Genomic DNA, 12,194 nt, shown 5'->3' with positions numbered 1-12,194 from the left:
GATGCGGAGGTCACCAATGCTATGTCCGGCATGCGGCTCGTGATGACCTTTGCGGATGGCTTGGATTCGACATTTGTCTAATCCAAACTCCATCCGAATATCACGGCTGAACATGTCTATTATTCGCAACAGACTTCTAAGATGGTTGTCAGTACCAGCATACAGCTTGATGTCATCTAGGTACATCAAGTGTGTCAGTTCGCACTTAGCACGTAGGCCATATTTTATTGCAAAACCATGCCCTCTAGCATCATTCAGTAGCCATGAAAGGGGGTTTAGTGCCATACAAAACCAAAGAGGACTCAATGAATCCTCCTGGAAGATGCCCCTCTGTATACGGATGGGCTCTGAGGTATTAGAATGTTGTTGGTCTCGAGGTGCGCATTGATCCTTCCACTAATAATGGACATGATGAATTTGTAGAGGGTTGGTAAGCAAGTGATCGGTCTTGTGTCTGCGGGGTCCTGCACCCTGTCCTTCTTAGGGATAAGGTAGGTAATCCTCGCAGTGAGGAAAGGTGCAAATTCCTCCGGCCGACTCATGACCTCATTTATACTGCGTGCCAACCGACTGTGTACGCTGGTAAATTTCTTATACCAGAAATTCTGCACCCGATCCAGACCTGGGCCCCTCCAGTTCTTCGAGCTGTTTATGGCTCGTCGAACTTCCTCTTCGGTAACATCCGCAAAATTCATGCCAGGTGTATTGGCATGGCGGGTGCCTTCGGCGGTGATCCACTCAGCATGCTCAGCATGCGGGTAACCCCCAAAGTCCACCCCAATACTCTTTTGCTTCCGTCACCGAGAACTGTATTGTCTGGGCGCCGCTCTGTTGGGATTCGTTGAGAGATCTGAAAAAGCTCCGCTGGTTCCTCGCGTATGTTGCATTCTGGACACGTCTGGAATAACTTTCGACATACCGTCTCTTTTGTCAATCAAACCAATAACACGAAAGCGAATCTTCTGACCGTGCAATCTGATAGCCGCAACTGCACCACAATACACAAGTGATTGTAGTTGCAGCAGCGACATATCAGCACACAGTCAAAATGCAATCTCATCATTGATTTGAGATAGAATTCTCGGAGTTGCTGGAGATACATAGAGCCTGGGAATACCTGGTCTATGCAAAGGATCCATATCCGAGAATTCTATACACGTTCTTTGGAATTCGTCCCGAACCTCAGCTGGACGGTGGAGAAGAGTGCTTCGGCGAGTACTGAAACTGTTGCCAGCAGTGCTGCGTGGTGTTGTGGATGCCGTTGCCTCTGCCCCCATCGACTCCCCAGTTTCTCCGATGACCTCAAGTCGAACACGCTCTGTAATGGTGGCCGGGATTGTGTCGCTGCGAGTAATAAAGCGGTACTGGTCTGCGACTAGCTGCACAGTCACGTGCACGAATTGCGGGAAACGCTCGACGAATATCTGGTGCAACAAGGGACGGTAAGATATTGTACCCGCCATCGCCGTAATTTAGCAGCAGATGATGAAGAGGTTCATATCTTCAGTCCATTTCATCCGCTGCCTACGCGAACCTGTTGAAGTGGTCGCCACAGATTGTGACGAAATAGCTGCAGCAGGCGGAGAAATACTCCTGGTCGTCGTGGCGCCTAGACGTCGAATCGCCCCACGATTAGCGGTTTCGACGCCGTGGTGTCCATTACGAAAGCCCGGCCCAGTCACCAAGTCAGACGACTCCCGCCGGTTATCTGTACCGGACCTTAAATTCCTTCTTCTTCTCATAGATGGATTTGCATTTTATACCTAACTGCCAGGTGTGGGGATAGCTTCCTCAGTAAGTAATCTGCAAGACTGCAAAGTTCCTGCATTTTCTTCACCTACCCCCTGAGACACTGCGGTGGCGCACAGCCATTCAGACTGAAACTATCCATCTATCCTCCTTTCGCGACCGGGCTTGGAACCGGCTTTATTATTATAAAGATATTAGACTTGCTCAAAAGCGAACTTCACGTCCAAAAAAATGAAGGGACCATAAAATTAGCACTGGTGAAAACTCACAACACTCATACTGCCCAGCCGGTGAGAAGTCGTGGTGCAACTGGCGTGAAACTGAAGCAGTTGGGACACTGACAAATTCCTCCTTCAGTAGATAATGAGGTGCAAGCTATTTTGAAGCCTATATACGAAGATTTAACATCAGAGGGTTTATTGAACCACCTCCACGAACGCGCAACCTGCGCGAAATTATTTGCGAAAAGGAAACCTGGTGTTCGGAATGTCATACAATCGGCTCTACTCGTTCGAAAAAGGGCCAAATGAGCAATTCCAAAGTGAAAGCCATGCGTGTGGTCTTTTTTGATCAAGGAATCTTTACCTCCTGCGAAAATCGTGCTGTGTCATTTGCGAAAACAAATCAAATAGATAGATCCAAACTTCCCCAGTTTATGGAAGCTCCACTAGGACCCTGCGCCGCGCCACACCGCTATGTTCGCATGGGGGCTGCAGAGAGACCATAATAGTATGAGCAATAAATTATTTTTTTATACACGCAGTACTTATTGATCACACCAACTATGTCTACGTTCCTCATTTACTATTACGAATGAAACACAAAATATTTAGGGCGGAAAACGCATTTCTATAACATTTATTTGGTGCCTAACGTTCAAACATTGTCACAATTTGTTTTATTTTTAATAAATAGCACATTTCACATTTGATGTATATTTCTTGAATTTCAAAACCTAAACATTTCAGTTTCACTATAAGTAAAAAATAAATGCCGACAAACAAACGAATGTTTTTATTTATGCAATCATTGTTTATTGCAATTGATTTAGATTTTCGACTTAGAACATTTCAAAAATATAAATTCTGCAGATAAAAACTGGGTGTTGCTATGTCATGTGCTTTTTGCATTGAAATTATTCAAATTTCTTTTGAGAAAATTTTTCTTTTCACACATAAATTATAGTAACCTGACAAGATGTTAATGGTCAGTTATTTCGTCGTATATTTGATGATTTAGGACGCTTACAAAAAATAGTCTTATAGGAGAAAATGAAGGAGATGGTCTGTATATCTAAGTTTCTTAGTTTACCAGTAATTTTTTCTTCATTTCATCTCTGCATTTCTTAGTCATTTTAAGCTACATGCGGTCCTCTTAGCTTCACAAAAATCAATTCATTTTTGCATTATATTTTCTTTAAATATTTCAAATAAATACATTTAACAAATCTTATGCAAACAAATGTGCTACGCCTAACAATTATTAAGATTTCTTCTTATTTCTTTTGGTTTTTTTTTAGTATTTACTATTTGAAATTATATTCAAAATTGTTTGATAAATATAAAAGAAACTCCCATTGTCGCAGCATTTTGTATTTGGGAAAAATATAGATATAACGATAAAATTTGTTTTCTTTTAAAGAACAGTTACACACGAGCACTAATAGTGCAAAATAGTGAGACTTTGACTACGTCAAAAGTGTAATGTTAAAATAATGACTAAGACGAAGAGTTAGTCACAAATTTGTTAAACAAGAGACGCCTAGACTGGAATGATAGAAAGCATTTAAAATATTTAAAACTGAAATCTGTTGATCCGATCAAAATGCAAGGTCGTCCAGTAATATCTACCACTGTGTCCTAGGTGGGATTAGGTTTTGTGCAACCTTGGTAGGTAATAAATGCGCAAAATTTGATCAGATCTGATCTCAGATTGAAAAATCAAATGACATATAAACGTCAAAGCTTTAGTTACTTTTATGCATTAGAATGTTCAATTTGTAACAATTACATATATGCTAGCTTTAAATTTCTTGATTTGCTTCCATATTTAGGCGATATGCACATTACAATTTCAATACAGGATATCCCCTTGTGTTCTGAGTAATCGCTTCGGGGAAGCGATTGCATATCATCAATTACAAAGTTTTCTATCCAATCGTAGTTTACTTTTATTTTGACTAGACATTTATTTTGAATATAAAAAATTGTAAGATATTTTATCTTAGTTGCTAAAGAATGTATTACGTACAGTAATTGGATGGAACTTGACAGCAGTTTCTTACTTAATATTTTCGATTTACTTTTCTTGTCATGATTTGTGACTAACTTCTATCCGAACCGTACTCTTTGTAACTAAAATACAACGACTCGATTCGACTCAGTAAATAGCAAAATAAATAGAAAGATAAAAAGGTAAAAATATTAATACTGAAGCGAATAGAAAACGAATGTATAAAATATTAACTGGAATGTGCCGTCTATGTTGTGTTTTCGTAAAATACACGTTGCCACGCAAGTACATCTTCACAATAAAAAATGATTAAAAATATTCATGACAATTGCAGTAACATCTAAAATAAGAATGAGTGAATACAACTTTGAAAATCAGATCGATACAATAAGGCAAGAAAGGTGATTTTCATTTATTTTTGCTTTCATTTTAAAAATAAATTTCTTGTCTTCCTGTAATTAGTAGTCATCATTCATCATTTTATTATTTTAGTATCTCATCGATGAGGGTTTGTGTTTGATTTGAACCTAACTCAATCAATCGAAAAATTCTTTCCGATATTGAGTTTGAGTTGTTACATTCTCGTCCGACACTTCTACTCTATGATCTCCCCAATTGATTTTAATGAATCAGGCCTCCGTCATATGCATAATCGGCTTTATTATGCATCACTAGGCGATCTTCGACGAAATAGAAGCTATCAGAGCGCGTCTCAAATGGGTTTGCTATCATTTCAGTAACTGTAAAGATTCAATATACATTTTAGTACCAATAAACATTCAATTCAGGAGATTACAAGTCAAATAAGTGGAAATAACTTACTTAGATCTGGTGGTAGGTTTGGAAATTCGTAGATGTGCTCGCATGTATTTTTTGAATAAGGAATGCAGTAGCCAAATTCAAAATCGAATGTTTTAAGTAGACGATCACGAAAGAAGTGACGTTCGATCATACGAAAACGATTAACTGGTTTAGTACCGACCGTGAACTCGACACTAAGGAAAAACACGAAAGGTTAGTTATGAACGTAAAGTCAATATAATACGTGCTGTGATCTCCTTAATTAATTATGAAAATGAAAATGTTTTATTGCAGATTGAAGAGTTATATTCGGATAAGCAAGGATGAAAATGTTCGGAAGATCATGGAAGAAAATCAAACACGTCAAGAAATACCAATATCTGTGAGGGACAAATTTTGACGATGTACGAGGTCTGATCAGGAATTTTCAAATTGCGGGCCTTCACGTTAACGTTGAGATCTCGTTCGCCGTTCATTTTTTTAGTGGGAACCATTCTAAGTAATCTCCATTTTGTTTTGTTGCTTTAACCTTCTCCAAACCGATTGTTCAGCTCTTTCAGTGAAATCTGTTTTTCGCATTCCGCATTTTTTTATAATGGATGTGAAGGAGGAACAGTGTTTTTGTGTGAAATTTTGCGTTAAATTGGGCGAGTGGTCCACGGAAACTTTTCAAATGCTGCAGGAAGCCTTTGGTGATGAAGTGATGAGTCATTCATGGTATGACGAGTGGTTTGAATCTTTCCAGGAAGGCAGAACATCAACGGAAGATGACTATCGTTCAGGAACGCCTTCAACCTCGATTAACGAATTTCAAGTGGCCAAAGTAAATGCCCTTGTGCCTTCAAGTCGTCGTTTGATGATTCAAAAGATGCAGAGGGGTGCGACATCTTATTTGGGTTATGTCAGGATATTTTGATCCAAAAATTGGAGATGAGAAGAATTGCAGCCAAGTTCATTACACAAATAACGACAGAGGACCAAAAAGCTCATCGCCTGGCGGTTTGTCAGGAGCTCTTGGAAATGGTCAATGCTAGGTGAAACTTCTTGGAAATCATCATTACATGTGACGAATATTGGGCTGTTCCCAAAACTCAAGTACCCAATGAAAGGACAGTGATTTCAGACGATAGAAGAGATCAAGCAAAAAACGTTGGAACAACTGAACAGCATCCATGAAACGGTGCTTTTTAGCTCCATGGAAGAATGGAAACACAGGTGGGAGAAGTTTATTCGCTCTCAAGGGGAGTATTTTGAAGGAGATAAACTAGAACAATTGACAACATATTGGTAATAAAGAATTATTGAGCAAATCCTGGAATTTTTTGATCAGACTTCGTACTGTGCTCCCCAGCTAATAATTTTCTGTAAACCCTCTTACAAAAATTTATAATATTGGCTATGCGGTTTTTAAAAGTACTCGGCGCTTGCCCACGAAAGAGTAGTCCGCGCACTAAATAGCAGAAGTAAGTTGCTTCTCAAATATGTGCAGCCCGCCATCAAGTAGATGGTGGGCTCTGGACAAGCTCATCCCAAAACAAAACCCTCTTACCATAATCTATCTCACTCTCTGCAGTTTCATATCCCCCAATTTAAAGGTACTCTATCCCAGACTGCGTTTTATAGAATTAGATACAATAGAGTTGCGAAAACAAGGTAAGAAAACAGGCGAAAGTATAATTTATCAAGTATATGATCCGTTTAAATGGACGAATAAAGTAGGGAGTTTTCAACGAAGTCGTAAATTAACCAAATTAGCCTCGAATTAAGACCGAAACGAGGAAGTTTTCCCAGTAGACAGAGCTGTTGCTTACAAATCATGAAAAATCGAAATATTCCTCTATATGAAGTAGGAATCCAAACATATTATAATTCCGTTAAACCAGGAAAATAGACGACGGGTGGAGGTTTGAAATCCGGTCGCCTTGCATGTTTCTGTTCGTCTTTGTACTGCCCCTCTTCCGTAAATTTATCGAAAACTGAGCTTGTGTGGATGTCCTATATTCTAAAAAGTAGGAAAGAAGAGATCTACAACAAGAATAGAGCCACAATATGGGCAGACTGATTGCAGCTGTATTCGAAGTAGGTTAATTACCTTCGATATAGCTTCAGACTACTACTGAATCCGATCTAAAATTTGACAGATCAATACCGCCCTAAAAAACCTTCAGTGAAGGGTTCGTTTTGTCTCGAAATAACAATGATATTTAACGAATACCTGGAAGCAAAATTAATACCAAAACAGAGCATGATCGTTTATTTTGTCTGAGATATGGAAGTATAAACTCTTTAAGAACAGCTACCAAACTAAAGATTCGTTGCAAGCCACGATCTTCAAACCGGCTCTGCTCTCTCAAGGCTCTACTTAAAATCAACAAGATTGACCTGAGAGATGGTTTCTGACAGGCTTCTAACTGCTAAATTTCGGACCAGTTTAAGGAGGATCACAATGCTACACAATGCCAACGGAGACATCCGATGTAGTGCAGAAGGATGCTTTTTATCAGCAAATAAACGCGCTTCAGGGGAAGCCTCCTAAAAGTGACATTGCGTGATGGGTGATCTGAATACCAACATAGGATCTGACCTTGCTCGGAGTGGGGAAGCATAGTCTTGGCGACCATAACAACTTCAACTTCCACCACTTCGTCATCGGTAGCACACTGTTCGAGCACATAATCTGTCATAAGGTCAGTTGGGTGACGCCGTACGAGCAATCATATTGACCACTTCACGACCAGCAATAGATTGAGGACTTGTCTTATGGTTGTGCGTAACAAGAAAGGCGCTAACATCGGCCTCGAAAGGGATCACCATTTGGTGGTCGCTTACTTTCGCTTGCGCGTTGTGTCCGACATTTCCCGCAGGGCTGGGGGGCTCGACAATGGGAGCGCTATCTCGCTGATTGAACGTCCGACCTACTGAGTAACCCCCCAAAAAAATGCTCTTTTCTCGAATGTTGCAAAGGTCGTCGGCCACGTCCCGAAAGGGCGTCATAAGATCTGGCTGACTGCGGAATCGTGGAAGCGAATCGATGAACGTAAGGGGTTGAAGGCTTTACTAACCGTTTCAAGTGACGTTGAGCGTGATACGTTCGAACTCCGATACCGAGCGAAATCCCGAGAAGTTCAGCAAAGAGAATTTGCTATTGCGCTGGTCAGGGAAGTGGAAGATGCCACAGAACGCAATGATTTCAGAACTGTACACTGCATCACGATGGAGCTTGCATGCGGTCGCAAATCTTTCGATGGTCCTGTGAATGACATTAACGGTCGACTTCTCATCAACGATGATGAATAACTGAAGAGGTGGGAAGAAAACTTCACCAGGGTTCTTAACCGTTCCTCCTCTTATGAGTAAATGGCTAGTCACCGTAACATGCGGATACGGACTATTCCTCCAAACAGAAGAGAAATCATTTCGGTCATCAATGCAATCAAACGGAGTAAAGTCGCTGGGCTTGGCGATTTGCCCGCAGAGTTATTTATCGCTGCGCTTGCAGTTACTGTTGATCTGCTGTTTTCACTCGTACGGAAATCTTGGGAGTCTGAGACTTTTCCCAGAGTGGTAGAGGGGGATGATCGTCTAGATCCCAAAGGAAGAAACCCGTTTTGAGTGTGACAATTGGAGGGGTATCTGCGTGCTCCTCGCCTTTGCAAAGATAATAGCTAAAAAAATTCTGGAATGCATCAAGGAACACCTCGAAAGCTTGATCGACAGAGAGCAGACTGATTTCCGCTCGGGATCCTCTTTCATTGACCACATCAATACCATACGGATCGTTTTGAAACAGTGCGCAGAATTTAGATTGCTGCACCTACTCTTCATCGACTTCAAGAAAAGTTTCGATAGCGTGAACAGGGAATGTATCTGGAGTATTTTACATAGGAGGGACATTCCGGAGAAACTGATAGCTATTATCAGAACAACATATAATGGCGCAAAATGTCATGTGCTGCACTGAGGTAAAATCTCGGAGGATTTTGAGGTCCGAAGCGGAGTCTGCCAGGGTTGCATCCTGTCATCAATATTATTTCTTCTCAATATCGGTAATGTTCTTGTATTCGATTTTTAGTGCTGATGTAACTGCAGCGGGTAGCATCACATCCACTAACGGAAATCCTGCGATACATAAACGAATCCGGGATATTCCGGGGACGGGGACGGAGAAATCGAGTACAATGGACCACTAGGTTCTGAGTGCTCAGAGGCTTTGCCTCTCTCCCACCTCAAACATACACACACACCCCAGATATCCACCGAGTGTGCCGCAATTCCAAGCAAATAGAAGATGGATTCATTAAGTCGGCAATATTGTGGTGCAATTTGGGGCCGAGAAGTGCTGTGTTCTAATGTGGTTTGGATTTTGGTGGACTTGGTTGTTGCTCGATCGAATTTGATCTGATGAAAGATGTTTCCAAACCGTTCTAAGCTGCGAGGTTGGGATAGTTAATCTCAAAAACTTTCCTGTTGAAGGTATCTAATTTAATGATTTCTTTTCAGTGAGAATCATTCTTCGGTGTTTGGGGGAGGTTCACCCGTAATTGCGAAGATGGCATGCCTTGGTGTTGGTGGTGCGCCTTATACACTGCTTTATGCAGATGATGTTTTCCTATCGCCTCATGCAACATGGTCTTAAATTGAATCTGAATAAATTGAATATTTGACGACCGATCCCCATGAAATGGGCAGAATCACTGTCAATGGCAGAGATAAGCCCGAAACTGATGCTCAATGCTATCAGCTATCCAATAGGAAACTTAGTTGTGGAATTGTTTCACGCATTAGCGTTTCACAACTGGTGTTCTTTGTAAGCGACTTATCAACGAACGTTTCAAATCTAAAATCTACCGCAGTGTCGTTCGCCCTGTCGCCCTCTATGATTTTGTGTGTTGGCCGACTAAAGACAACGAATAGCACCTTGCGGTAATGGGGTCGAAGATGCGACGTTGGACTAGTGCTTCAGTTTGGCAAACATTCAAAATCTTGTAAGAAATTGTAAAGCCGATAGTTAATCCTTGCATTGAGTGTTTTGCAAAAACTTTGATTAGGGATATTGGTCTGAAATGGCGGATGTCCGTGAAATTTTCGTTTCTTTTTGGGGACTACACGGATGATTCTCCACTCAGGTGTTACCGATTTCTGCATCCATAAAAAATTGAAATTGCACGCTCTGGCAGCAGGGTCAGTTAATTCACTTTTCGTAGTTTGACAGATTTTATTTAAAAATAGTCGTTCATTTTGTTTGTTCGGCTATTGATGCAATGCTGTGTCGCACCGATTCAGCTTACGGTGACTCCCGACAACAACAGAATGGCTTTTGCCTATGATGCCAACGTTTTCGATATTTATGTGCTTCGTACAAATGTTTATCTTAAAAGACGCAGTGACGAATGGAGATTGGGTGGATCTATTACAGCCGTAAAAAAAGAAAGATACAACAAAGGCACGAGTTGTGTGACTGTGGTGTGTGGTTATATTAGTGAAAAAATTGAGTGGTTATTTTAGTGTAAACAGAATAGCAAAAAAAGAAAAACGGCGGGGTTAGGTTAGATATAGAAGATGAAAGGAAGAACGAAGCTAGAGTCTGATTGCAGCGTATTTTATAGAACTGGCCAGGTTTATCCAGAAGGATCTATCATCTGAGGTGAGGAGACCACGGTAATCCAACTGAGGTTGGTCTTATGCCGATAGAACTTTTTGCATTGAAAGGTAATGTGATAATTCGTCTCATCCGCAACGCAGCTATCACAGACTGGCGAGGGAACCACGCCGATCTTGACCAAGAGGGCTTTCAATAAGGAAAATTTGAGTCTATTCTGTTTAGGGTCTTGACGTCACCCGGCAAACCATGGCTTGATGGGAATGTTAGGGCAGACACGAGAAAAAAACAGACCTTTATCTAAGAAAGTGAGTTCTAAATCCTCGAACGAATGGTGTTACGTGTTAGTTGCCAGACTCAGAAAAAGCATAAGGAGGGCGAGTCAGGGTGCCGGTCGTTCTTGCTTGTTTGGCAGTATCATCCACCATTTCGTTGTAAGAATTCCCGCTATGCCCAAGCGCCCAGAGATTGCGCAATTTTCCTCATTTCATGGTGGCCACAAGCAGCCAGGTAATTGACTGAGGTTTTGTTAATGAGGGCTTTAGTGGCTCGAAGGGAGTGGGTGATGATATTCAAAAGCCAACAAAATGTTCGTCCTTCTGACAGGTCAGTCATAACGTGCACACGATCAATTTGGCGGCATTCTGCCTAATACGAGATTGATCGTGTAGCCGGGTTAATAACTGTTAAATGAAATAGTTAAGATTTGCTATTGCTTTTCGCTAGTATAATATATTATCCTTGCATATACCGATATTTCGGGAACTATTTGCTCCCTTCATTATTATTTCAAATAATTTAATGGCTGGAAAACCGCAAGATTATACTTAGAACTTTTAAATGTTCATATTTATTTCAACTTCTCTTCGGCCTAAATGAGTGATTATTTTGGAAAAAAATACAACTGAACTCCCACCTGGAATGTCTAGGAAGATGGAAACCTGCCAAGTAATCATTGTTTACTTACGTCGCTCCAACAGTTTTCAGCTTCAAAAATTGTGGGGTGAATTGATATCGCACGTAGCGTCCCGCGTTCGGATCAGTTGGTTCGTCCAGGGTGAGCTCTTCCGTTGCCAGAGTCGCTTCCTCCACCGAATTTTCCGGATACTGTTCACTCGGCGGCTTGGCAATCTCAAATAGTACGGCGCCACTTTCTAGGTCACGAATTTTGAATCGGGTAAAATCAATATCATAAATATTCGCGTCCGGCGTGCATAAGTAATCATCTGTGATTTTATTGAGTCGCAGAACATCGTCTGGCGTTATGATGCATTCGGGCGATGCAGACGTGTCCAACGGTCCCTGGCCGGATTGTATTGGATTTATTTTCTTCCCGATTACACTCATTTTCCTTTCGTATAATTTTTTTTAAACCGATTCTAGCTGAAAAAGGACCTCACAATTGACACTGGGTGACGGGGGTAATCGATTCTTTGAGTGGCTCACTTGTAGCTAGCCATACACAGTTGTAATCCGAGTTGTATTCACGATTCCATTAGAATTGGAAAATTCGTTTTTTGTTTTCAGGAAGGAAAGCAGATTGCACTGAATATGCTACCTGTGGTTGAAAGGAAAAAGGACGTCCTTAGGCAGGAAAAATCCACCTCCCCTCACAGTTCCGATGACAAGACAAATGTCAAAGGACAAAAAGAATTTTCAGTTTCTGTTTGTTTTGTATAGTAAGTAGGGTTGGGTAAAGAACTTATTCAAGTAATTCCTCACAAGGGGAGAGATTTCGACTGAATGATTTTATGTTTGCGAAAAATAAATTTAGAACGTAAGCATTCCCACCTTGTACAAGTAATAATATTAT

The 12,194-nt window shown here is 41.0% G+C and overlaps 1 protein-coding gene across 1 annotated transcript; it reads right to left on the bottom strand.

Moving 5' to 3' along the window:
- Positions 1-2,577: 2,577 nt before the first annotated feature.
- On the bottom strand, positions 2,578-12,048 carry LOC119654319 (protein unc-119 homolog). Its single transcript, XM_038059645.1, has 3 exons — positions 11,349-12,048; positions 4,804-4,976; positions 2,578-4,721 (listed from the first exon to the last, which is right to left on the bottom strand). Exons 1-3 carry the CDS (start codon positions 11,726-11,728, stop codon positions 4,603-4,605), a joined length of 672 nt encoding a protein of 223 aa, XP_037915573.1. The 5' UTR covers positions 11,729-12,048; the 3' UTR covers positions 2,578-4,602.
- Between the last annotated feature and the right edge of the window lie 146 nt (positions 12,049-12,194).

Source organism: Hermetia illucens, chromosome 4 (assembly GCF_905115235.1).
Source record: "Hermetia illucens chromosome 4, iHerIll2.2.curated.20191125, whole genome shotgun sequence".
In the NCBI taxonomy this organism is placed as follows: Eukaryota; Metazoa; Arthropoda; class Insecta; order Diptera; family Stratiomyidae; genus Hermetia; species Hermetia illucens.
The sequence above is the reverse complement of the archived record's forward strand: the minus strand, read 5'-3'. Positions and strand labels throughout refer to the sequence as shown.